The sequence below is a fragment of the Anopheles funestus genome, chromosome 2RL (assembly GCF_943734845.2).
Source record: "Anopheles funestus chromosome 2RL, idAnoFuneDA-416_04, whole genome shotgun sequence".
NCBI lineage: Eukaryota > Metazoa > Arthropoda > Insecta > Diptera > Culicidae > Anopheles > Anopheles funestus.
This window is the reverse complement of record NC_064598.1, coordinates 74,915,933-74,943,460: the sequence shown is the minus strand read 5'-3', so window position 1 is coordinate 74,943,460 and position 27,528 is coordinate 74,915,933. Positions and strand designations below refer to the sequence as shown.

Genomic DNA, 27,528 nt, shown 5'->3' with positions numbered 1-27,528 from the left:
ATTAGCTTGTTAAAATTTTTCATTTCCATTGCGTTTGAATAAGATAAAATATCCAAATTATTTTGCTTTGTTCGTTCACTCACTGTCTACTGTTGTGCAAGGTTCAAACGCCTAAAGATATGCAATATTGTGCAATAAATTTGCTTGTTAGTAATTCAACAACTCGTGTATGCCTTAAAGGGTAGTTGGATATGTTAAAAAGTGTCCCCAAAAACTTTCCACAAAACAGTTCGTGCAGCTTTCTCACGGAATCGACAAAAAATAAGTCAATAAGAGATTTTTTGCTAAAAACTTTTATGACCTGAAGCAGGTTGTTTCTAAAAGTACAATCGTTTTCCATCAGTTCATCGACCTGCAACCAAAAAACTAATCTATTACTGAGCTCTGATTTTCCTTTTCAAATCAAGAAAGGATTTCACTCCACCACGGTTTTAACATTGTTTAGATTCATCAGACCAGCAAACTGCTTTCCGTCCAATGCGACGACACGTTGCGGAAAGTTTGTGTGCGGTACCAAGCTTTTTTGTTGTTGTGTTGTGTTGTGTTGTGGCTGTACAATTAAAATCATTTCGTACCGTCAATAATACGTACACGGGTTTCAAAACACTCTCAGCGTGATTACTTCAATTAATTACAAGCTGCACGGAAAGTTTGCACATTTTACAACCAACTGTTCCCTGCACTTCGCCCGACACCACCATGCACCAACCATGTGCTCGGGAGGCAGCGTTTACATGTGACCCCAAATGCGCAAGTGCACAACTTTTCCCAACGTTTTTTTCTCGTCCTTTTCTCCTGCTGTTGTGTGTGTGTGTGTGTTATTAAAGCAGCGCCAAGTTGCAGCGCCGCTCTAGAGTGTGGCTAGGGTTTTCGCACGTCCGTTCATCGTTCCCGTATCGTGTCTTTATCGTGTTTCTAATTTCCTAATGTTTCCATAAACAGACACGATCCAATTATGATGGGAACTTGTCCGTGGGACGTTGCTTTTCCTTTTTCGGTCGATGGCCAGCCGGGCCAGGTTGGGCAGAAACAACGTTGCGGGTGATAAACTTTCGCTATAACTTATCTGTGCATTAAAATCACTTTGACACCAATTTGCTGGCATACATCTGTAAAAGTTGGAAACTTTTTTATGCTCTGTTTGTTCTTTTTTTTTTTTTGGTTGGCTTCTCTCCCGACTATATCCTCCAATCGTATCTGCAATTTTCCTCGACAGGTTTCTTCGGTACACATCACTTCCGATTCCTTTTGTGTGTGTGTGGGTATTTGTGTATGTGTGCGCGCACGTTTGTGAAGCATTTGGTGCGCTCGCACCAACCAAGCAGCTACTGTGTTGGCTTCCTTCTGGCTGTCCGTGTGGACCCAAGCAAACGGTTCAGAGTTTCATTCCTACTTTCAATTTGAAGCAATTACCAACCGGACCCGAAAAGCCGAAGATGATGAGATGGCCGTCAGAGAATGTTGGAAAATGGGCGCTTGCATTGGAAAAGCTAAAGCTAGCCCGGTCCGTGGGGGTTTTTTGGGAGATCTTCTTCAACTTTCTACCGGGTTTTGCTTAAAAGGCTTCCGCATGGAACGGTAAAGGCAAAACTAGGCAAAGAATACAAGGTGATAGAAAAAAAATTCAGTTACGGAAGAAGAAAATAAAGATGTGACCCACGTCCGGAGAAAGATTTTTCCCTGCAAATGAGATGAAGGGGGGGGGGGGGGGATGGAAACTAGATATAAAAGGGATGGTAAAGAATACTTTAGTTTCAAGTTTCCATCAAGGGTGAACCGGGCAGGACGGAACGAAAATGTTGGAATATCGTTGGCTATCATTGCCGTTGGTTGATTTCGTTATAATTTTCACCGGTTCGTTGGCCATCGGGTCGGTTGGTTGGTTGGTTGGTGGTTTCTGTCCTTCCGGTCACTATTTCCCGAAGGAGGAACTGGGATGAACTGCAACCTGCTTCTGAACTGGTTGGAGAACCAGGGGTAGTGGTAATGGTGAGAATGGAGAACAGAAAACGGCCTGGTTAGTGGTTCTGGTTGCCCTGCATCGATCAGATGCTGTTTCCGTGCTTGTGGCAGTGTCGTTTGCTTCTAGTTGGATGTTTTGCTACTCTTTTTTTTTTGGTACGTTCTTCTCCCTATAGTTGCTTAATGATGAAAGTTTTATTATAAGTAATCATCTATAGCAATTAGAGTTTCTTTCGCATGTTTTTCTTCTTCCTTAGTTGTGCAATCGTAAGTTTTACTTCTTTTGAATCACGCTGTTGAAATCATCTCGTTGTAAGCTAGCTGCCTATGCAAGCCAAAAAGGAAGGCGGAAGTTTCAGGATTTTTTACATGAATTAAAAAGAAACTTATTTTAAGATTTTTAAATGAAATTTGTAATACAAACTAGAAAGAAAATGTGGCATAAAACTAATGTCAGTTTTGGTTTGTTGAGGTTTTTTTTCGTATTATGTGTTATTTCCTTTACTTTTTAACATGATTAAAAATGAATAAAACAAGTTAGATTTATATTATTTTTGTACCAGTATTTTTTTTGTGTCAAACAATTTGTTTTGAAATTTTACAGTAAATAAATACATCTTGAACTGTAATAAAATCCAAAACGACAAACCTTTTATTTACCGTAAATGATTACGCCAGACATGTTCTGCTTACTTTTCATTTGCCACATGCAATTGACACCCTTTATGTTATTGTATAATAGTACTGTTTGTGTGAAGAAAGCAAATTTCTCCCTTTTGTACGTCCATATCCTCAATTGCACGAGAGGTCGCGTTTCACATCGCAAAACAATTCCTTTTGCTGTTGTGTATGAAATCTGTTTTCTATTTTCGATTTTTCAATTGTTCTTTCCGCCTGATACATCCCTCTTCGAAGCTATGCGTATATGCGTGTGTACTTTTCCATTTCCTCTAGCTATAAGTTGCATGATGAAACGATGCTCATCTTAAGGAAACATTAGGAAAAGGAAAAAAAGAAAACCTTCCCAACCAGAACAAGGGTCGAAGCTCTGTTGATTTGATGATCCGCGAGGTTCTTCACGGTTTGTATTTTCCTTTCGGCACAGTGTGCCTGCATCCTTAGCATAAAAGCAGACCCGCGGGATGGGCTTTTTGAGCACCAAGTTACGTAAAGAAAACGTGCTCTTAAATCTTGTAAAAGCGAGTACTTCAAAGGGCAGGGTGGGTTTGGTTTTTTTTTCGTTGTTTGTTTTGGTGCTGCTGATACAGCTGCTGCTGTTGCTGCTAGGAAGAACACCAGATAAGTGGTACAAATTGAATAGAGCCGGTTGGTATTGTTTTTGGGGTTCGAGCACTTCGAGGGGTAAAGTATTGTGGATCAAGCTCATCCTTGACCGAAGGATCGGGAGTCGTTGAATTTGAATAGAATAATTTAGCTACCAGCGTGGTGTGCCGAACACACTGAAAGGAGCACGTTTTTTTTTTCGTGTCCATTCACTTCGTTTCAATAACATTATCTAGCTGGTGATTATTTTTCATTTTCGGTGAGTTTTAATAAAATGTTTGGAGTGCCGGAGAGAGAGAGAGTGATCAAGGGAAATGAAAAGTTACAATAGCGGATTTAAAGATTAGTAAGTGAAAATTTATAATTCCGTAATTTTTTTGCCATGAAGACGTATTTTAGACATAATTTAATAATATTTCGAATTTCTGTAAGAATAAAAGAGGAGAAAACTAAAATAAGCTGAATTGAGATATGTTTTTACTGTCCAATTATAACTGAATTTTATAACAATTATTGTTTTATGTACTAAGAAAAAAGCATGCTAACAAACTCCATTTAATATTGAACAATGGTTGAAAATTTGTGGAAATTTTCTACCTTTTTTGTGGGCAAACGAGAGGAAAAGAACAAATAAAGCTACACGACAACATTGTACTTCATTTTATTTGTTTTGTGCAGCTTTTTCATTTTTATTCTTGTAACATAAAACCATGGATAGTGCAATTTGTGTCCGTGGGAAATTCAAATGATTCCCTCTGGCACCGAACGTATTAAGGCTAACACGCCAATCGATGGTTTGGCTTCGAAACGGTGGGATTTGATCCTCAATGTCCTCCATTGGGAGGATTGATGATATTTAGTAAAAGGTTATTCTTAATGCATTGTTTACAAAAAACCTTCAGTTGCTCCTTCTGGTTTTGACTTTTCCGCATTACATTTTTGATTTCCGCATAAAAAAGTCCGTATTGTCCACATACATTTTCACTGACCGATTGGTTCAACCTCTACGAAGAACAAAGAGATCTTTAGATTTTGCTGCACTTTTCGATGATGTCTGGATTTTAGTTTAAATTATTTGATAACGTTGTTAAATTTTAAAAATTAAAAAAAAAAGCCAAAATCTTTACAGTTTTTTAAATGCATACGTTATTTGGTTTATTTATTATGGCTATTTATTGATTGGTTTTGTTAGGCGGACTGCATACTGCCGCTCATTTTATGTAGCTTAACTCATATTTTTTATGTTTTAAATGCATTAATTTAGACTAATCTTTTTATATTCAATTCTGAGATAATCTTGTAGGACTTATTTCTTGAAAAAAGAAAAAAAAATGAGTAGTATCATGTTAAAAAAAAAATGAAATGAAACATCCATTTGCAAATCAGTACTGAATGTTTCATTTGTAGAGATCATCCTCTGATTATTTGACTGGTTGATTATTTCCCAAATTCATCAAAATGTGCAAAGCGTAACCAAACGAGAGAAAAATAGACGTAACACACAAACAAAAAAACAAATTTGCTGCTAATTTAATATTTCCACCCATTGCGCTGGGGATCTCAATTGTGGGTGGGAATGATGTGATTGTTGCCGCAAATCAACAACAGATTGGAAAAGCTTCCCACTACCTTACGCAGATACACAGTTTGTTTTGTTTTCCAACCGGTTTGCGAACGGGGGCGGGTAAATAATCAGAAACACAGCCAAAAAAAAAAACAGTAGCGAAAAACAACGAACTCCAAACGAAAAAGCAAGAAAAAGGTACAGTGACACATTCTCATCATGTTTCCGGGGTGCTTAATCCCGGAAGGTGGCGAAAGTAGACAAATGTTTCAATTATTATCCCTCCACACTGTTTGGCGCTGAGCGTCGGGCAAATTGGTGCACATTTGTGACAGGACGAATAAACACACACACACACACACACACACACACACCGCGGGACCTCCGGCCATCATCTTAGTGTGGCCAACGTGTATCATCGATTTGCGCTTTTGGAGTGGAATGGTGGTACCGGAATAGGCAGGCTTTAGGTAGGGAAGGAGCCTTTTCGCATTAACATTTTCTTTTCAGCCTTCCCACAAGGGACATTCGTTGGCAAAAGGCAGAAGCTCAGCGGTGCGTAGGCAATGGAACAGTTCCCGAGTTCCATTTTCGGCGAAGTGACAGTTTTCTGTCCTCGGTGCAAATTCAATCGGACCATCACCATCGGACCCCCATGGATGGATGGTGGGTCTTGGCGAAGGTGCTGAAGCATTAACTCTGTAGCTTCCGGTGTGTAGTGTCTGGGGCCGCACTGTCGGGGGACTTCCCGAACATGGCAGGCGAGACGTCTGCGAAATGAAATGGAACGGAACGGCACGGTGGCAATGATTTTCCCAGACATTAGCCTGGAATCTTGACGATTATTCATCATGTCAGTTGTGTTGCCGTTCCATCACAACGTCCTGTACCCTCCTCAAGTGGGGTGTGTGTGCGGGAAACCGTGGTGGAGGTTTTCCTTCGAGTGGAACCGCTTTCTTCATATCTTCTTCCCGGGGTTCGAGCCCGAACCTCGGTTGAAGGATAAAGTATGGAATTTGTTGTTCTAGGGATCGGTTCGGTTCGGGGTTGCGATTACGTCAGGACGCTTCATTGAGGCTGCAGATAAAGTGAAAAGCTAAAAGGACGCTGGGGCATCTTCTCGACATTTGGGGTGTTTTTTTGGGGTATATTTTCCTGCGCCTTCTCCGCCCTGTTCCAAATGGAATACAGCAAAGGAGGGTACATTCTTCATCCCCAAGTAAAGTTCTTTGCGAAGTACGAGAAACGCAGCTTTTCACGTTAGTTTGACAAAGGACACAGCGGTAGATGTGACATTTTTCTCAAGACTTCGAAGGCTTTTGCTGGTTGTGGGTAAGATCAGGTGCAGGAAGGGAAAACATCGCGACCAGACACACCAGCGGACCATGTTCTTGGGTTTGCTTCAGTGGCTTCGGAAGAAAAAGAGAGGCTTCTTTTTAATGATCTGTGTCTCCTGGGTGCATGAGACGTGGTAATGTACATGGCATTGTGTCAGGCGATGGCCATGAAAGACTAAAAAGAAAGAAAAGCGGGGAAAGCGAAGCGAAAATTAAAGATTTGCCATTTTGCGTGACAGATTATGATTAATTGATTGTAAAACGAAGACCCGTGCATTCATAGTAACTGTAGCAATCGGTAGTAGCGTTTGTAGTAGTAGTAGTAGTAGCATGCGGCGTGAGTACTAAAAATTGATTATTAGGGACATTTCTCTTTACGTTTAAAGCATACCCCAGCAGGTTAGCTTTGCATCATTTATAGCCCCAAAAGTTCCCCATTCCATTGGCGTTGACATGGTTCAAATATTTGGTGCATTTTTTGCACCGTATTCTTCACGTTTTTGTGGTGTTAAATGGTATCGTTTAGAGTCACCGCAGCTTGAAGCATTCGCCGTCCGAATGAAGCGGATAGAAGTGTGCTGGTGTCGCTTTGAGGTCATTTTATGGGTTTGTTCAGATGGTTCCGTTGAGTGACAGATAGGATGACTGATGGTATAAGCTCGTGCAGTGTGGTCGTGTGTCCCGTCGCCGTCGTCACCGTCGTCAGTGTATGCGAAATGTGCCATCGCTTTAAGAGTGGGTGCCTTTAAACGAGCCATTGCGAAGAGGTTCGTACCGTCACAATATGGTCGAACGTTCCGGGGTTTTTGTTTGCAACGAAATGCGCCATAATGTCTTTCCGCTGCTTTTTCTGTTTTGCGTTAGATGAGTGAGTGAAGCCAAAATATAACACACTTTGTGAATGAGCGTGATGCTATTGGCTAGAATGGATAAAATAACCATTCTGTCTACTGGTCTCCCGTGAAGAATTATTATCTGCCAGTAATAAAAGGCAATATTACGGCAATAATAAAATATTTGCTGACTTTAGCGCCCGTCAAACGTTATGTGTATTGTAGGTTGACGGAGGGATATAGTATCCTTCAGCCTAGCCGCGTCAAGTCTATTGATCCAACCGCGAACCATGACGTGAGGATGACAGCTTAGTCGCATCTCGCAGCATAACGCATACAACTGTCGTAACTTCCCTAACCCGCATTCTCTGCGTAGTAATCGAACCGAGTGAGCGAAATGCTATCCATAACGAGACGGACCAATTTTGCCTGGAGGCGAAATTGTTCTTACAAAAGTGTTTCGAAACTAAAATGGTGTCCGCGTGCCGCATCGTTACCGTTTGCGGAGGATGTGTGCGCGATCGATCGGATCGGAATCGATTCCTTCCGGGACGTGAAGCTCACCCGCTGCGAGTGTGAACTAATGGCCCTATCTGTTGTTGTTCCAGTCGCTTTTTTTCTTCTTCTTCTTCTACTGTACACGTCGTGTGATGTGCCGCCATGCTGGCTGTAGTGACGGAGGAGACGGCTCGTGTGGGCCGTGAATTATGATAGTGCGTCAGCGATTTTTATTCGATCCGGTACGGGATTTAATGAGGATTTGGTGTTGGCTTGTGTGGTTTAGCGTTCGGGGGGATGCTTTCCCCCTTCCACTTCCCCCATCCCACGCGATGATGGATGTAGTTGACGTGGTAGGTAAGAAGGAATATCTACGGACGCCCTAACAATCATGCTGGATAAGTTGGGAGCGGAAAGTTTGTCCGATTTTTCCTTTTAATTTTTCTTCCTAAATAAAGCCCTTTTGTGTCACGCCAGTTTCGTTTGGTTAGTAAACGTTGTACACAACACAACAAAAGGATAGAGATGAAGGAAATATTGGAGAGTGATTTTTCAAGTTGTGTCTTATCAATTAACATCTGCCGGAAAATTCTCGCCTCCTGCTACATTTTTTTTGGTATCAGTTCTCCCTTTTTTCCTTCTTTTATTAGCAAACAAACAGCAGTTAGCAATGGAAGGCACTATCTTGTTGAACACACAACTTGTACAATTGACTTGGGACTTTGCTTTCCCATAACGAATGTCTCGTTGGTCTCCGTAAACGTGCAGCCATGTGTACACAAAGAGACAAACAATCATTCAGTTCCCAGATGAGAAGGAGTTGAGAACTGTTCGATGTGCTAGAGTTTTGTCTGCTATGGAACCTTTCGCCGGATGTGCTGTACAGGACTAAATATTATTAGGTCAACAGATTGAGGTTAACTTTCGCCAAAAAGGTCAATGGCATATTGTTCAATGGGTGGGCAGAAACGGTAGGTGGGTAGAAACGGAAACTGTTCCATCGGATTGAACCGTGGGTAGCTTTGAAATGTATCGAAATATCAGGGAGCACCGAAACAGAATGCCAAAATATGTTACATCTACTACGGGACAGTTCCCTAAGCGCTTTGTGGCCATTCCTTTTGTAATTCCCAAACGATCCTGAAGCGTATTGTTGTATTAAGTTTCCATTCTGTTAAGTTAACGTTTCCGAATAAAGCAGTCAAAACCGGTACTTGGGTGTAGCCGTCCATGGAGGTAGTTTATAAATCCGTAACAGCAGTTGGAAGGGTGCCAAATTTTTGGGGAAACGTTTTGAGTGGTTGTAGCAGAGGAAACATTTCTCCTTGTACTAAGAATCGTTAGCTCATTAATTTGAATGATCTAGTATAATGAATTAATTCAGAATTGGAAGTGATGCGGTCAAAAATAAAACGTAAAACATGTTACATTGTAAAAAGCTTGAGCAATTCTACTTGAAAGCCTTAAGAAGCTAAATTATCATTTGTTTTGCATACTTTTAGGCGTTTTAAATTGTTATTTACCTATGCGGTTGGCGGTAGTAGACAATTCACGCCTACAAGTATGCAATTTGTCCTGGAAATCATCACATGAAATAAGAACAATTTATCAACAAAGATTTAAAATAGTAAAACAGTTTTTTCTTCTATTAAAATTATACCTCGGACATCTTGAAACACTTTTGAAACGAAATTTCATTTAACTCATTTGACAGAAAAAACACACATCATCTGTAAAGCACTAAATTTTCCACATTATGTTTTGTATACTAGCCTTCCTTCTTCATGTGTGGTGGTGTATTTTTTTCTGTTTTGAATCTCTAACACAGTTTGAAACGATTTGAATCCATACACTGTGGTGGCAAATCGCAAACAGAAAGGAACTCACTATAAGTGTTCATAGTTGGAAGATTTTCCTCAATTCCTGTTGCTTTGCACCTGCTTACTAACTACTGCTCAACACTTTTGGGCCAGTTTTGTGCACGGAAATTGTCGTATGTTTTGTGAAATTGGCCACCATGTTTCGGTGTTGGCGACGTTGCAAACAAACAGTGAGCGACGGATGCACAGAGTGTGGTCGATGGTAGTCCGTTTGGTGCAGAAAAAAAGTTTTTTTCCCACCCATCCCCTGTGTTACTTTGCACGATGCTGAAATGTACGAACAGGTGAGGAGTAGACAAGAAACCAAAGAAAAAAAAAAAGGTTTTGGCAAACAATTTTTTCCCGCTTCCCTTACCAAATGGTGCTGGTGCTGTTGTATGAATTGCTCGTCCTGTTGTTCAATGGCAGGTTTTGGTAAAATGTTGTTGCTCCGTTGCTAGGTGGTTAGGTGTGCAAACGTGTATCGAAATTGCTAATGCTAACAACGTTCTCGCATTCTGGGTGGACAGGTTTTGTGTTTCGCGTTCACCGACGCTTCGGTTTGTACTCTATCGGAACCTTTTTACTCGCCCGTTCAAGGGGCGATATGCTTCTCTGGTGTGGTGTTTATTCTTTCTGTTTGCACGCTACCGCAAGACGTTGCTGCAGGTAAATGGAACAAATGCAGTTGAAGAATTCGGCAACATGTTATACACCCGGCGGGTACGATACAATAGTACAACTATTGATTAATAGTAGTGCCATTTGGATTGTGGAGAGCTTACGTGAAAGAGTTTCGGGTCGGATGGTTGGAATAGGATTGTGTAGAAAACGATTTGCGGATGAAGATAAATAGGGCATAGAGTGCAGAAAGCTAGATTGAATCGTCACTGATGGAAGCTAATGTGGAGTAATCAAAGTTATTATTTGATTAAGGGCGAGAAGTTGTGGAAAAGGTATTAAAGATCGCTTTTCAATAAATCGATTGAGATAAACGCTCTGAAAACAGGAAATATAAATAGAATCTTCTGTAAACAAATCAATCTGCAAATTTGTGTGTATTATGTGTCGCATTGATAAGTTTGTCCAATGTAATATGATGCAAAAAAACTTTGAAACGTTACTTGAGTAATAACAAATAAGTTTTAGTGTAATTTTTGCTCTTTTTGGGTTAGAAAAAAGTTGTTTTTTTTCAAAACTTATCTTGACATGTTGAAGTTAATCATTGAAAGTGTTTTGAAAGATTTAATTTATTAAGGAAGGAAGCAAGTTTTAATTGTCCTCAAACTGAAATTTGCCGAAAAGAATTATTCTCCTAAATTGCAATCTAATGGGTTTTTTGGGGTAACAAATAGGTTATACCATCAAGCAAAAAGTTCGAATTGTTTTAGCGGTTTGAGATAAAATAAAAGACAGAAAGGCAATCGTACAATGGATGCCGGCAGGAAAACATATTTAGAAATTTATTTCGAAGTCAAGCGTAATATCAGAAACGTCCTTGCCATGTAAGTTATATGCTTTAATTTCGATATTTTTATTGTCCCCGTTGTTAGCTCCCCAGGGCGGTCACGTTGGGAAGCAACTCGCGAGCAGCGTGTTTGTTGCTTTGTTTCTTTTGTGGCTCCTATCGTGGCCGAAACGCTTGCCGTAATATGTCTTCGGAAGGCGATTGTGGTAAGAAAAACAACTGGAAGAAACCTCTACAGCCACTACAGACCTGCATGTGAAGGCCAATAATGTGGGCCTGACTTTTGAGTGTACGACGTGGTCCAAGAAGGCTGGCCAGAATGGTTTTCCTTCGTTGCGTTCAATCGTCCACCCGGACGGCTGTTGGTCCGTGGGTGGAACGATGTTCTCTATTAAATTAAAATGGAAAATATAGTTTATATGTACACATGGATACAGTTCCTTGTGCGGCCGATGCAAGCTTAGGAGTGAGTCGGTTTCCAACAAAAAAATATATAGAGAGAGAGAGAACCACGTAAGGAGTTGCACAAGAAGAAGCAACCGGTACGGAGATGGAAATAATGGTATCGTACGGAAAGACGCAACAGCGCCGATATTTCCTTCTCCAGTATGCAGACAGAGCACCGGTATGGTGGTGAACCATGGTGTTGGGCTGATGGTCGGAAGATGGCACCGTGGTGCGAGTGGAAATCCTTTTACCATTGTTACCGAAAGTTGTGCCAAGCGTATAGATGGAAACCGTCGACCGGCATCTCGTTGGCCGGAAGCGTCTCAAACGTGAAGCAAGAAAAGGATTCCGCTGCCTGGTGCGATACAGATACACGGACACATGGCCACACAGCACCACACATGCACCGAACGGCACCAGCACAAAATGATAATAGTTATTCCGCTCACGTTATCTATTAAGGAGGCGCACAGTGCGGCGATATCCGTTTGTTCGGGGCGCAACATGCAGGCCAATGGCGGGGAATAGCAGCAGTAGTAGTAGAATACGCCGGCGGCCGTTGTGCAACGATGGATGCTCGTACGCTTGTAAAATTTGCTTAACGCCGATTCGATTAATTTGTACGACTTACAAACAGTATTATGGGACGGGTTTTATGTGCAACAGTGTATTCGTACTTTTCGTATGGTAAAACGGTGTACGAAATGGGTACGAAATTTAAATATTGTTGTCGTACAATGAGTGCGATTGCAAACATTTAATTGCAACCAGTACGTGTAAGGAATGATTTTATTTCGCACACAAATTTTGCGGAAGTTTAGAAACTAATTAGAGAATAACATAACAATAATTTTGTGTGATATGTTTAGTTGAATGCAAATTGCATACTTTTAGGGTGTAATTTTCAACGGAATGGAGAAACAATTAGCAGAGGAAATCAGCTTCAGTTGCGCAATCTACATCGAAACAAAACTATAATTGATTATTGGATTAAAGTAACAGATAATCAGCAGTACAGATACGGCCGGTTAACTGATAGAACCAATGATATCGGTAATAATCCTCAATTGATAGTAGAATTGCATACGTTTAGGAGAAATTATTTCCAACATTTTAAACAAGTATATTATAAGCTAAAACCTCATACTATTAAGAAGTTGAAAAGGTCAGGCCGTTATTAATATTTCATGAAGAAGCCAAGGTTTGTTATAGTTTTGAGTACTTTTTGAATATTGTAATAAATATTTAATCCCTGTCTCTCGAAAGAGTTCTACAACACATCCGTATTGAAATGTGCCGTGCTTTAAAACGAAGATAAGCTTTTAGTTAGTATCGGTAAATCGATTACTCTGTCCACTGTCGTACAAATAGAAGAGAAATCATATACCCTCAAGGGAATGTCTGCTTTAAACTTCAAAGCACAAAACCCCATGAGCTTCTTTTTCCAACGGCCAGGTCAATATTGGAACCTCCATTAGCCTTGTTGTAAAGTTCTCTGTACCGATGCTACTGTAAAAGCTGGTTTCTGTCAAAACCGGCCACTTTTGCTTTAGAGTATATCAATTTTCAGTTTGGGTAAGTGTGTGCGTGTGCATGGAGTGCGCTGAGTACTGGTTGTGGAAGGATGTTCTTGTCTAGCAAGAGCTATCTTTGTGATATGAGATGATGGAAGGTAGTGAGGTCATTGCGGGTTTACAACAACAGCAAAAAAAAAAAATGGATACAGAAATTGGTTACTGATGGACAGCTTCTTTGGTACATAGGATTGGCTACATTTGAAACGATGAACGGAAAACACTTTCGATCGGGTTATTTCCGTCCATTAGTGGTGTTTGATGATTCGGTCCGGGGAGTGTGGACGATTTTTTTCTTCGTATTTTGCTACAATGTTGGACACTGCATAGGGCTTCATGTCGCTGATATGATGATGTGTTACGAAGTATGAAGCAAAGCAGAGGACTGGGTTTTAGGATTAGCCATTCGCCTCATATGTTTTTTTTTGGCGAAGATGGCGTGCGAACTTTTATTCAATAAAGCCTTCGTGTACACGACGAGAAGCTTACGTTTCATAGGAGTATTTTTTACGTGTTACATCTTAACGTGTTTCCCCTTGCATGCTTCTGCTTTCATTCACAGCGAATAATGGATTCGGCAGAGCAGGCCGCCCTGTCGGAATCAGATCCTGAGTCAGCTACGTCCAAAGCACACCCGAGCGCATTCTACGATGCGCGGCGTATTAATGAGTATCAGTCGGACGGTCGGTTAGCGGAAGGTTCGCGACAGATGTTGCTGCGACATATGCGCCGGTTTGAGGGCTATCCGGTCAATATAAGTCTGAGCTCGGTGCTGATGCCGGCTGGTGTTAGTTTGGATGATCCGGAAACGCAGAGCGCCATCAAGTGGTCTTCCCATTTGGATCCATTGTTTGCGAATAACATTGAGCGAGATTCGGCCCTTTCGTGGCAGTACTTTGGAAGTAGCACTGGATTCTTGAGACGGTTCCCGGGTACCGCTTGGCCTCCAGAAACGTCGTATGGAAGCAAGGAGATCAACGATTTCCGTTCGGAGGATTGGTTCATACAGGCGGCTTCCTCACCGAAGGATGTGGTAAGAAATCTTGCGAGTTTTATACGAGTTCTTGCCACTAGTGTTAGTGGAACTTATCCTAAATGCTAACCTCACTTCTGTTTCAATGTGTGTGCTTGTAAATTCAGATAATTCTTCTCGATTCGTCTGGATCGATGAGTGGCAAGGAGTACCAGCTAGCGGTAGCAACCGCCAGCGCCATTCTGGACACACTCGGCGATGATGATTTTTTCAATTTGATCTCTTTCTCGGATCAAGCTCGAGTGATTGTACCCTGTTTCCAGGATAAAATGGTAAGTTAAAAAAGAAAACCTTTCCTCCAATTTTCTTATTTCATGTGCTTATGCTTACCATCTGTACTGTTTGCTATTAAAAAAGGTACGAGCCACTCCGGACAACGTAAAGGAAGTGAAAACGGCCATCAATGCGGTGGAGTGCGAAAATACAGCCAATTTTTCGGCTGCCCTTGAGACGGCTTTTGAGCTGCTACGTAAGGTAAGCAGACGCTCGTTTGCTGCCGATAATCCGACAGCCTTCTTCACGAGTTCCGGTTTTATTTTTCGTTCTCTCCTTTGCGCGTCTCTTTGCACAGTACAACCAAAGCTCCCAAGGTAGCCAATGCAATCAGGCCATTATGCTAATTACCGATGGGCCAAGCGATACGTTCATGGAAGTGATCAAGCATTACAACCATCCGCATATGCCGGTACGCATTTTCACCTACCTGATCGGGACGGACAAGAGTGGTGGAAAAAATCTGTATAAAATGGCGTGCGAAAATAAAGGTAAGTACGATGCTGACCTCCTCCCCCCGCACCACCCCCTCCGGCGAGGGTGAAAGATGTGAGTGTACATCCGGCTAGAGGATTAGCTTGTTTTGTTACGATGGAATGAGAACGGCTGTATTATTAAGCCGATAATAAATTGAAGTCTTCCGCCGTAGTTCACAGCCGGATGATGAAGCTTAAAGAGTGTAGATCTTTTAACGATTTTTCAGAAATTATATACTCTATAGAGGGTGTTTCATAGTAACACTTCGACGGTGTGTGTTTTTTTTTATTACTCCTTAGGTTTCTTCGCACAGATAAACAGTGCCGAAGAGGCAAGGAAGAAGGTGGTGGAATATGCATTAGTTATGGCACGCCCGATGGTTCTATACCAAGCCGACCATCCCGTACACTGGAGTCCAGTATTTATGGGCGGCCGTAGTGGTATACTTGGGCGAGAGAGTGAAAACCGTCGCAAGCTGGTTACTACCGTCTCGACGCCAGTGTTTGATCGAAGAAACCATTCGACTAGGGCCGCCAATCTGCTCGGTGTTGTTGGTACGGACGTCCCTATAGAGGAGATCCAGAAGATGATTCCCCAGCACAAGCTGGGCGTGAATGGGTATGCGTTCATTGTGGACAATAATGGACGGGTGCTGTGTCATCCGGATTTGAGGCCACTGAGCGATAACGATCAGTACAGTGCGACGTTGAAGCACAAGTACAATTCGGTCGATTTAACTGAGGTCGAGTTACCGGAGGTGGACAATCCGAGTAACACCATAAACGAGCGGCATGATCAGCGATATGCCAACACGCTTCAGGAGGTAAGGGAACTCTTCCCTATCACACATGAAACCTGATAGAATGCGTCTAATGTACAATTGATATTTATTCCAGCTACGCAATGAGATGGTTCTGCAAAAGGAAGGCGAGAACGAACTCACTGTGCTGGCGCATCTGGACACGATGAAGCGTGTGTCCTTGCGCTTTCAGAAGTAAGTAAATCATGGTCTGAAGCGTGCATAGTACTAGCAACTTATGTTCTTTCTTTGTTTGCAGATACTTTTATGGCCCAATTGATGGTACACCTTTCTCGTTGGGAATTGCCTTACCCGATTCGTACGGTGTTCATGAACTGAATGCCCAGCAGGAGATTAGGCATTCTCATATTAATGGTGAGTAGGATTTTTAGTACATAAATGCTGTCCATCTGTTGGTATCTGTTGAAAGCTACCAAGTGAAGGTAGATCTAATTCTTGTTCTAAATATGTTCTCCCTGGTTTCTATCTTTCTCGCAGTGACCGAACATTTTAAGGGTAACAATTGGAAGGTACATCCCGATTGGGTGTACTGCGAGTACAACAGTCTGAAGGATGCGGACGGTACTGGCGAGGGTACGGAGGAGTCCACCTACCGGGATAAGGATGAAAGTTTCGATACGCCCGAGGAACAGGTGATCCATTTTTTGGCCCGTGTCGGCAGGCCCGGCTGGAAGTGGATGTCGGTAAGCGATAGAACGGTGTGGAATGAGGCACTTGGCATGCATCTACTAACGGGAATCTTTTATTCTTGTTTTCACCCTTTGTTTTGTGGTTAAATCTTTACAATGCACCCTCTCTAGGTACGTCCCCGATCGCCACAACCACACCATGGACACGGTGGTATTCCGGTCGGGCATTATGCTCAGCACCATTTTAACTCGCAAGGTTCACGCAAAGCGGAACCGTACTATTGCGACCGTACCCTCGTCCAGAGCCTTGTACGAGATGCGATCGTGACTGATGGACTAGATCGTACGCCAAGTCATCCATCGAGGAAGGAAGATCGAAGGTAGGTCATATACGCATATCTTCTGCTTACGATCAGTGTGTAAAATAGTGAACCGATCTCACTATGACGCACACAATAATATATTTCAATTTTATAACTTCTTATAAGCACAAACATGCACCACAGCAAGGGAGAAAAATAATTTACTAACAATGCACTCTTCTTTTTGCACTGCAACCTGTCCGTATTGGTGTGTCTTTTTTGTGTCTTTTTTCGCCCTCTTTTTATTCTTCCTTTATCTGCAAAAAAAAACCATTTGATTTCTATTCACCACTTTATAGCCCTATTGCCACGTTGATGGCATTGCTGCACAGGTAATCTTGAGTCAAAACTTGTTATCCGTTTCGTTTCTTTGTATTTCTCTTTGCTTCACGAGTTACGGCTATTTTGGCTGCTGGGGTTGCATTAGTTATTAGTGTTTTATTATTTGAAATATAAATAACAGGATAAGTATGGTTGGAATAGCGTCAATAGGGGAGATGATTATAACGGTCTGAGATGTAGATGTATCTCTCTTTCGGACATTACTTGCAAAAAACGCCTAAAAGTACGCAATTATAATACATCGATTCTATTTTGAAAGTGTAATGAGCGCTAAGAGGCATCGTTGTTACTAAAAAATGCATAAATTTAGGGGCTTACACACGTAAATCAGTGAACTCAACACTCAACAATGAACTACCAAGGGGAAAATACTATTTAACGAAATGTTGGTAAAACTTTATATTCGATAGAAAGCTTCCCAATGCACAAGATACAGTAAGATTAGAAAATACTTGCGCAAGTCAATTTGCTCAATGGCACATGAGAAACGGGACGGTGAAAAAACGGATCAGGTCAAATCGTTCTACTGCTCCGACGGGGTTTTAACGATGTGCTGGAAACCTTTACACGGGTCCAGTTCATCTCCGTCCACTTGCACTTCAAGCTTCCAGCATGTTCCCATTACGTACCTCTCATCCCACGAATGGAAGGGATTTTCCGAAGTACACGCGAACAGTACACACCGTAATGAAGCTTATCCTGCTTTTCTGTCTCACTGTCCTTTGGTCTCCCACACATACACATACACAACATCCCATCCCGGCGGTACCTCTCGGGTTGATGGTTACTAATCATGATCATTATGAGTGCCGGGCAAATGAAGTGGTGTGGTGGGCAAATTAATTTAAATTTTTCACCCATTAAAACAACTCCTGGGAAAGGAGAAACGTAACCCCTCCGGGGTTTGGTGCATGAAGTATGCTGGACCGTGTTCCAGGGCCCGGAAGCTTGAATCTTTAAACGACTCCGTTGGACCAGCGATGTGTTCTTGCGATTGGCCACCGGCAAAGCGAACCGTAATCATTAGTCAAGCCGGACGGGATAATGAATTGGCAGTGAGCCGATGAGCGTACCAGGGCTTTGCTTTTTACGACCGGTAAGGGTCCGGGCTGGTTTGCTTTTGGGGTTGTTTTTCGGCAACTGACACGCCGGTGCAGAGAGTGGAAACACGGGAAATTGAGTGTAGAACGCATGCATATTTAATTGGCTAGCGGTCAGATATCGGGCATCTACTGAGGTTGAAGGGAAATGGGAAGCGCCCCATCCTCAGTAGAATTGAATAAAGCACCGAAAAATCGGTTGTAAGGGTTGTTGTTTGCATCTCGACCAGGGACAAAAGGGCACGATAGAGAGAAAGAGTGAAAAGAGCGTGAAAGAGTTCCTCTAGCAGCTTGGTTTGGAAAAGATTGTCGCCAAAAGATAATCCAATAATGGCGAACCGTGTGCCGTTGGGAATATGTTCACTGACGCGTGTTCAACAAGTACTTTAACTGGTGTTTCTTCCTTTTCACTTCTTTTTTTTTGCCGGCTGGACTCGTGCCAAACAACACGCACACTTACCGGAACACACACACTTTGGTTTGCGGTATTACGACCGCCAGTCGGCTTGGATTCAGCATGTTCAGCGTGAAGACAACGTTTGTGGCAACGCGATCGGGACTGTTGCGTTGGATTGATCATTTACCGCACTCGGAGGATTCGTCGGAACAGTAAGTGGCAGGCACCGTGGCAAACATGCCGGTTCCATCGTATCAGGAAAAGGGTCGTTAATAATACGTGATTACTGTAACTAACCGCTTTGCAGACACTTTAGCGAAACGAACGCGAGAGCAATGGACATGAGTTGGTACAAGCGTGCGGTCGATCTGTACTCGACCGAACCGGAAGGATTCGTGTTTAGTGTTCCATTTAATTCGGGGTAAAGTGTGGCACCCACTGTTCATGGTGTGTGGAAGATTTTTCTCGTACTAAATAGTTCATCCATCGTTTCGCTTGCAGATATTCGGGCAAGAACAGCTCCACGCTGGTGACTGCAAGTCACGCCATATTCATCGATCATCGTGGCCATAAGGCACCGGCTGCCGTAGTGGGATTACAGTTTTTGCACGAGTCACTGTTCAAGCACTTTATCAACATTACGTCAAAGGTAACACTATCTTCTATTGCTTCGGGAAGTCAAGTTCTTTATCGTCCTGTTTATCTCTTCCAGTGTACCGCATCGACAACCTGCAAGAAAAATTGCGCCTCGGACGAGCTAGATTGCTACCTGCTCGATGACAATGGGTTCGTCATACTGTCCGAGCGTAGTGAACATACGGGGAAATTCTTCGGTCAGATCGATGGTACGATTATGGATTCGTTGGTACAGGATCGCATCTATCGCCGAGTACCACTGATGGACTATCAGGGTATCTGTTCCGACCGGGACAACCCGTATACTGGGGCCGGGGAACCATTAAAACCTGTGCGACCGATGTCGTGGCTGTTGAAGTACTTTGTGTCATTCGCCACATACTGGTTATCCGTATTGCCGACTCCAATCGAGGCCTGGCAGAACACTAACTACAACTACGACGGTACTGATGATGTAGAGGATGAAGATACGTACGACTATGAGCAACCGGATTATGATCTACCACCAGAACACAGTGACGTGACGACGCCGGATTACGATCAACGATCTACTCCAACACCGCAACGATCCCACACCCAGGCGGGACCGCGTGTTGCACCGGATCCTGCACATGCCCGGCCATGTGACCTCAAAACGGACCTGTATGTATTGCAACCGGAACGTTTGAATTCGAGTGGACAAAACAACCCACTGAAGGTAAGGGATTTTAGTACATGGCTTAGTACATCGGTCAAACAGTGTGTACTAAATTTCTGATTTGTTTACTTAGGGCAAGCTCACCAACTGTCATTCGTCGGGATGTGAACGTCCGTTTAGTGTGCAAAAAATACCGAACAGCAATCTCATTCTGCTCGTAGTGGATGTGTTGTGTCCCTGTGGCTCCAAACAGTTGGATATCGAGCCGCAAGAGGTCGTTGGCGGAGCGGGTATGTATTTCGGAACGATTGTAGTTTGTTTCCGGCTGACACATGTTCCCCCGTTTTTCTTTTCGCATCGCAGGCGCATGCGGTGTGCGTCGTATGGCCAAGGAGAAAATGCTCCGAAAGCGTCCGGGCAAATGCATCAGCTACCATCCGGAAGAGATCGAAATTAAGCAGTGTGGTACGGCCACGACACTGTTCCGTGCGTCCCTTTACTCGACGATAGCTACCTTTATTGTGATATGGGTGTTGGCCAGCGCGTGATACTAAGTGTTCATGGCAGTAACATTTTAAAGTGGTTCGACAGAGTTGGAGTTGTTTTTTCTCCCCCAAATTATATAGTGCACGGAAGGTGGTGGAAAAAACCAAAACCAAATGGGCAGCCCTGCAATTCTTTTGAGTGGCATGAGACTGCCACTGGTTGATGTATGCAAAATACGGGCACGTTAAGATGGAGGTGGTTACGTTACGGCTGTATGATGTTTATGTTTTGTGTTATGCTTCCGTTTTGCGATGAGACTTTCCGTTTGTAAGAGGTAGGATGAGGTACGGCCTCAGTTTTTATGGCGTTAGGAACGTGTGTGTGTGTGGAAGTGTGTAAACAAGCAAGTTGCGTTAAAGACATCCCGGACAAGCGCACCAACGAGACAGTGTGCTCGGAAGCTATCCGAAAGAATCTCATACTATTCTATGCTAAGGAAACGTTATAAATGTATACAGTTCGGCTGCAGAGGCAGGAAAAAAATCGTTAGACAAAAAAAAAACAAGGCAAAATACCTACCATCCATCATTGATCCATCATCGTTGGCAAAACAACCTTTAAAACAAAACCCCATAAACTAACCATTTGTCTGGCTGAATGTATGAAGTGATCGTGTGTAAGCAACTGTTGCCAGTGTGCAGATGGACCGAATGTTTTTTGTACATTACAGATCAAATGGTAACCTCCGTCAAGCGTTTCAGAGCAAAAAAGGGAAAAGAGAGTAAAAAAAAAACGGAACTACACTAATGGTGGATGTTGTAGCAAAAGAAGGCAATCTTGTTGTGCGAGATGCACGCCGAAAGTTTAACCCGAAGAATAGAGGATTCTTCTTCTTAAGAGTTAGAAAAACAATTTTGCAAACTAGAGATGGTAAATGATAGACGATGCGTATTGTTTGTGCCACGTTGTTTGGTGTGGTGTGCGAAAAAGCTTCCTGGTTGACAATATTCTGTTTTGAGTTGACAGAATTAGCGACATGAAATGCTTTCGTGCTATGAATCGTTCTTTGTTTTTGGTGGACTTTATAGCTTAATCCATTTGCAGTGGCAGAAGCGAATCTGATGTGCTTTGTTTTTGGTTTAAATAACCTTTCATCGTCTATCGTTAATGTTTGACCAAATCATGCAAGAAAGGGATAAAGAAACAGGACAAGAAAACAAACACAATACGGCCAAAAAACAAAAGTAAAAAAAAACAACTGTAAGATATATTCCAAATTTTACTTGTACATACCAGTAATAATACTCACGGATAAGTAATAAGTTGGGTACTTACGCAGCAAAACTTACGCACCATCGAATCGGGTGGGAATCGATGTGATGATCGCAAAAGTAAAAAAGAAAATTAAAGTACTAAAGTAAATCACATTAAAAAAAGGTAAAAATCCCAGTGACCATATGCTCGAGTTGTGGTCAAATGTGTGGTAAGTAAAACTTCTGGACAATACGAAAAAAAAAGCAAAACATTAGACAACGTATGAGACGAACCGTGCGTGTGTAAGATGGGCGTAATGCGAACGCCCGACTATTGCAATTCATCACTTTAATTCATCTTTAGGCAAGTTACTAGATTCAACTTCTCATACTCATGGTAGGGGGTAGGAAAGGAAAACTATGAAGTCTCACGAAGTGACCGAGGGCAGGAACAATTAGACAAAACAAAGGCAGAACAACTACACTTAAATCGAAAGACGGACAGTGGGTTGTACTAAAAACAGTTACTATAGTTCCGGTTACATTAAAAGGCCTATTCATAGGCTGCCAGTATTCTTGGGTTGTAGCTAAATGTAGCTAAATGTAAATTGCACCAATACAGATAGCAGAAAGCAGCAGCAGCAGCAGTAGTAGCAAACATCACCATCATCCTTGGTACGATGGTTAGTGTTAGGTTACTACATCCATTGCAGAGATTAGCGTGTGTGTGCGCGTGTGTGTGTGTAAGAAAAATTGTAATTTACAAAAGCAAGGGCTTAGCGAAATGTTAGTTTGTGATCATTATTGTTATGTACGTAATTTGGTAGAACCACTTTTATTAACAAGAGATCAGCAAGGAAACGAAACACTAGCAAGAATGTACGTCCGTCGTGAGCGTGGGGGAATGGTCGAGTGTCGCTTCGGTCCATGCGACTACGATCCGAACGGTGGCCACTCATCTACACGATAACGCTAGATTATCGGTGAGTGCCTCGGGGATCGCCTCGGATGCTGCAGGGGTGCTCAACACAACATCTCCCCCTTTTAAGATAACAGGTACGGGTCGAGCCAACGCGGAGCTCTTCTATCTCTAGAGGAGTGGCGTGGCGGTAACTGCTGTTCCGTCTCACACGATCCTTGCTGGTGGCCGCTCCTGTTGGACGGGGATGAGGGGCTGTGTGGTTCGACAGGTTGGGACGAAGATGGTACCGCTGCGTCCATGGGAACCGATGATGAAGGTATGGGTGTAGCCGGCGGGGTTGATGAATTTGGCGTGTTTGAACACGAACCGGATGGTTGCGATATCGGGTCACCCGAAAATGATTGCGCTGTGGATGCTGCGACCGATGATGATGGCAGGTTCCATGCGTCCAGCAAGATGTCCATAGGTAAAAGACGTTGCTCCATCGAGTTAGTATTATCTGCGGTTCGTCGCCGAAGTTGGTTAATATGACTGCGTATTATCTTCTGGTCATTTGTCATTACACTATACATTACGTTTCCGCATTTGCTTATCACCCTGCCTGGGATCCATTTCCAGCCATTTCGTGCGTAAAGTTTAGCATAAACAAGATCATCTCGAACGAAACTGCGATGTGGCTCGATATTATCTTTGACTTCAGATCTAGGAACTGGACGTATCAACTCTAAACACGTACGGATTTGTCTCCCAAACATAATCGTTGCTGGTGCTTTTTGTTCTGGAACTTGAGGGTTCGGCGTAGAACGGTAGGTTCCCAAAAATATTTCAAGTGCATCCTCGATGGTAGTTCCGTCACTCGAAATCTTCTTTATCGCCCGTTTAAAGGTGTCCACAAACCTTTCCGCTTGGCCATTGGACTGCGGGTGGAACGGGGCGGTAGTAAGATGATCTATTCCATTTGTGGTACAAAAGTCCTCAAACTCAGCACTAATAAACTGACGGCCATTGTCGCTGACCAAAGTGATTGGGTTGCCATAGCGAGAAAACAGGCTCCGTAAAATGCGTACAGTCGCTGTAGACGTTGTGCTGGCTGTCCGTATTATCTCAGGCCATTTAGAGAAAGAGTCGACTGCTATCAAGAAAGAATAACCGTCGATAGGGCCTGCATAATCGATGTGCACTCGTTGCCATGGGGCAGTTGCTTCATTCCATGGCGCAGGAATGGAGTGCGGCGGCGATTTGGCTGCAGCTGCACAGGCTCCGCAATTTGCAACAAGTTCTGTAATTTCTTTGTCCAAATACGGCCAATAGACGTAACTTCTCGCCAACGATTTCATGCGTTGTACACCTGGGTGGCCATGGTGTAATTGGCGAAGGCATCTTTGACGGAGAGCTGTAGGGATTATCACTCTCTCCCCGAATAAAATACCGTTGTCCACTATAGATAGTGCGTCTTTTCTGGCGTAGAAACGTGCCAGATCACCATTGAAAATGCTGTTTCGTGGCCATCCTTCCTTTATATACCGAGCAACCTTTTGTAGAACCGGGTCCGTTTTTGTTGCATTCTCTACTTCTCGGAAACTCAGAACAAATGGGGTTAACGAATTAACTGCAACTGATCGAATGTCGTCCTCTAAACTGATGCTAGCGATGATATAGTCTTCGTTGAGCTTGTCATGTCGTTTTATGAGCCGTGATAAGATGTCTGCATTACCAAAATTATGCGTGGATACATACTGTATGTCAAAATCGTACAACTGAAGGGTTAGAGCAAATCTCTGTAAACGATTTGCGGTGTATATTGGAATGCCCTTCTTACTTCCAAAGATTCTTAGTAGTGGCTTATGGTCCGTTTGAAGGCAGAAATGACGTCCAAAGATGTATTTGTGAAACTTCGTCACAGCGAATATTATAGCCAGGCCTTCACGGTCAATTTGGCTGTAGTTTGTTTCTGCCTCCGTTAAAGCGCGAGATGCATGTTGGACCACTTTGTAGCTTCCGTCGGGGAACTTGTGACTGATGGTTGCACCTAAACCAACGGATGACGCATCAGCAGATACTATGATCTCTCGTCCTGGATCATAATGCGTTAGCAGGAGATCTGTAGCTAGTAGCGACTTGAACTGCTCAAACACCTTTTGACATTCTGGGGACCAATTGAAGGTAGTGTCGTTTTTTAAAAGATTATCCAATGGGTAGCGCAGGCTTCGCATGTTTGGAATGAATCTTCCATAATAGTTTATGGCGCCTAGAAATGATCTAACGCCGGCGATGTCGTGTGGAGGAGGAAGATCTTTTATGACCGCTACTTTTGCTGGATCGGGTTGGATGCCATGCTTATCGATGATGTGACCAAGGTACCGCACTTGGTTTTTGTTAAAAGAGCATTTGTCTGAGCGTATTGTGAAACCGTATTCTTGAATGCGCTTGAGGGTTTCACTGAGGAGTTCGTCGTGCTCGTTCTGAGTCCGTCCTCCGACGATTATGTCGTCCATATAACATGAAACTCCTTCCATTCCAGCGAGCATTTGGTCCATGAGTTGTTGGAAGGCACCTGGCGCTACTTTAATCCCTGGCGGCAGGCGATTGTATAGATATAACCCTTTATGTGTGTTTATTGTGAGCATCTGTCGGCTTTGCTCAGCGATTGGGACCTGCAGAAAAGCATCGGATAAATCAATTTGGCTAAAAATGGTTGATTTACCCAGTTTTGCGAAGATGTCCTCCGGGAGTGGCAATGGGTAGTCGTGTGGATGGAGGGCTGCGTTCAGGCCGGTTGAGTAATCTCCACAAATTCTCAATTTGCCGTTCGATTTCCGCACGACGACGATCGGGGCTGCCCACTCAGAGTACTCCACGGGAGTTATCACGTTCAATTTCTGCAATCTGTCCAGCTCGGCTTCTACTGCTTCACGCATCGCGAAGGCCACGGGGCGCTTAGGTGAAAACACAGGACGGCCATCGGGTTTCAGATGCAGCGTGATGGCAGCTTTTGTGCATATCCCCATGCAAGGTTGAAAAAGCAATGGAAATTTTCTTAAAATCGCTTCTGGTGCAATCGTTGCGCTTGAGATGTTATTGCAAAACTCATCGATGGGAGACGACCATAGCGAGAAAATTTCAGCGAGATCAGTGCCTAGTAGTGCCAGCTCAGATTCTACGACGTAAATGACGGCTTGACGCTTCTTTTGAGAAACCTCTACGTTTGCTTCGAATTCTCCTAGAATTCCAAGTTTATCACCCGAAGCCGATTTCGCAATTACAGATGGTGGTGTAAGTTGTGGGCTACCAATCTTTTTCCATAGGTCACGACTTATTACGGAAATGTCGGATCCCGTATCGAGTTGCAGACGCACCTGGCTGCCGTTGAGCTTGATGTTCACGTATTTTCGTCGATCTCGAATGTTATGCACGTTTATTGTAACGCTGCGCATGTTAGCGTACTTTACGAAAGGCCTTGTGCGCTGGGGTAGTTTGTTTTGTTGGTTGCAATAACCTTCACGGTGACCTATAACTCCACATTGTGTGCACTTATGCGTCCTAAACGTGCACTCTCGAGTCCAATGCGGAGATCCACATAACCAACAGGGCCGGCTCGGTTTGGATGCCTCATTGAATTGGTTTTTGTTCGGTGGACGGTCTTGTCGATGCGTATTTTCTTTAATGGCCAGCACTTTTTCGGCTTTGTCACTTTTAATCATGTCACTGTCGTGTCGAAGATTTGTCATGCGCTGGCATTCTGCGGAGAGCTGATCAAGCGTTACATCCTGTTGTTCCTCGATGCGACGTAAGAGGCGTGTTCGGAAGTCAGCGTCTTCTTCTTCCTTTATACCACATACGAACACTAAACATTTAAACTGTTCTTCCGTCAGTTTCCCCAGTTCGAAATCTACGGCTCCACGATTAACTCGGCACGCGAACATAACGAAATCCTCCGACCGAAGTTTCGTCAGCTTTAAACACCTAAAACGCTTGTGCAATAGGGATTCTTTGGTGCCGAAAAGAGCCGTTAACTTGGAGACCGTTTCACTGAGTATGTATTCTCGTGGGTGTTTAGGCAGAATGTAATTGGTGTATCTATCGTGTTCAGAGGTTCCTAACTTCCTCAATAACAATCGCACCTTCGCCTCATCGTCCAAACGTGCAGCGTCTTTTTGAAAAAGGTCCTCATATCTTTTATACCATGCCGCAAATGTAGCACCAGTTTCAACATCATACCTGAATTCCTTAATATGACCACATAAGGAATCTAAAATTTTCTCCTGTCCGGTATCGCCAGTTGTAAGATCGTTCCGTTGCCGCAATAGTTGCATTAATATTTGTTGCTGCTGAGCCATCTGTTGCTGCTGAGCTATCATCTGTTGCTGCAAAATTTGTAACATTTGCGAATTAGCGTCCGACTGTCCGGTGGGAATGTTCATTTGCGGTAGCGTCGAAAATGGTGGTAAGGCACCATTTTGTTGAGCAAATTGCGGCTGCTGCGGAGGCTGCGCTTGGGCGTCATGGCGCTCTGTGTGAGCTGGTGGTTGTGAGGTGGATGGGGCTAATGCGTCTTGCCAACTTTGCGACGCTCGACGATCGGCTTCTTCTTCTTGCATCCTGCGACGCTTCCTTGTGAGCGGAATCTTTGCACTGGGTTCACTGTCCTTTCGAACTAAAAGTGTAATGAAAATAAGATCTTAAAATCCTCGTCGCCACTGTTATGTACGTAATTTGGTAGAACCACTTTTATTAACAAGAGATCAGCAAGGAAACGAAACACTAGCAAGAATGTACGTCCGTCGTGAGCGTGGGGGAATGGTCGAGTGTCGCTTCGGTCCATGCGACTACGATCCGAACGGTGGCCACTCATCTACACGATAACGCTAGATTATCGGTGAGTGCCTCGGGGATCGCCTCGGATGCTGCAGGGGTGCTCAACACAACAATTATGTTACATACACGAATGGATAAAGCTTGTAAAGTTTGGTTTTTAAACAAGCATTTTGTGCTAAAACCATTTATGCAGGTCATAAAACAAAATTCTTCCCTATGTTTGGGGTGGGATTTGTGGAATGGCAAAACGGTAAGCAAAAGAGTCCCACAAAAATCTTAGCCAATACTACTCCGTTCCATTGCTGTCAGTTGTCATAGCCTCCTGTCACTCCTGTCATCGACTAAAAAGGAGGAATAGGGAGAAGATTTTAGTAAAATTATACTTTCACTTGTGTCTTGGCTTGCGCTAGTTGAATAATTCTATGACCTGAACGATGTGTGAAATGAAACGAGCTTAGTTTGGGTACTTGTGTTTGTTATCATGGATGAACATTAAAAGAAACAAAAGAAAACATAACGA

The 27,528-nt window shown here is 43.2% G+C and overlaps 2 protein-coding genes across 7 annotated transcripts in view; one reads left to right on the top strand and one right to left on the bottom strand.

The window, feature by feature from the left end:
* Positions 1–21,191, top strand: part of LOC125761112 (voltage-dependent calcium channel subunit alpha-2/delta-4) — a 57,697-nt gene extending 36,506 nt beyond the window's left edge. For 5 of the 6 annotated variants that reach the window (XM_049421965.1, XM_049421969.1, XM_049421967.1 and 2 more), the window contains 16 exons: positions 13,389–13,859; positions 13,967–14,131; positions 14,217–14,333; positions 14,431–14,623; positions 14,909–15,432; positions 15,506–15,603; positions 15,668–15,783; positions 15,907–16,112; positions 16,230–16,438; positions 16,720–16,752; positions 18,364–18,471; positions 18,567–18,680; positions 18,761–18,908; positions 18,972–19,592; positions 19,666–19,822; positions 19,896–21,191. In XM_049421965.1, the coding sequence (XP_049277922.1) occupies positions 13,389–13,859; positions 13,967–14,131; positions 14,217–14,333; positions 14,431–14,623; positions 14,909–15,432; positions 15,506–15,603; positions 15,668–15,783; positions 15,907–16,112; positions 16,230–16,438; positions 16,720–16,752; positions 18,364–18,471; positions 18,567–18,680; positions 18,761–18,908; positions 18,972–19,592; positions 19,666–19,822; positions 19,896–20,080 (3,465 nt within the window). In that variant the 3' untranslated portion in view covers positions 20,081–21,191. The remainder of the gene's footprint in view (positions 1–13,388; positions 13,860–13,966; positions 14,132–14,216; positions 14,334–14,430; positions 14,624–14,908; positions 15,433–15,505; positions 15,604–15,667; positions 15,784–15,906; positions 16,113–16,229; positions 16,439–16,719; positions 16,753–18,363; positions 18,472–18,566; positions 18,681–18,760; positions 18,909–18,971; positions 19,593–19,665; positions 19,823–19,895) is intronic. The other variant, XM_049421970.1, reaches the window with a different exon arrangement.
* An 826-nt stretch (positions 21,192–22,017) lies between these two features.
* Positions 22,018–25,627, bottom strand: LOC125774963 (uncharacterized protein K02A2.6-like). The gene has a single exon (XM_049445338.1). The coding sequence runs from the start codon at positions 25,625–25,627 to the stop codon at positions 22,316–22,318; it is 3,312 nt and encodes a 1,103-aa protein (XP_049301295.1). The 3' UTR covers positions 22,018–22,315.
* Positions 25,628–27,528: the final 1,901 nt, after the last annotated feature.

Coding starts and splice junctions, on each gene's coding strand:
- LOC125774963 (XM_049445338.1), bottom strand. CDS start 25,627: ATGCGCAGCGTTACAATAAACGTGCATAACATTCGAGATCGACGAAAA.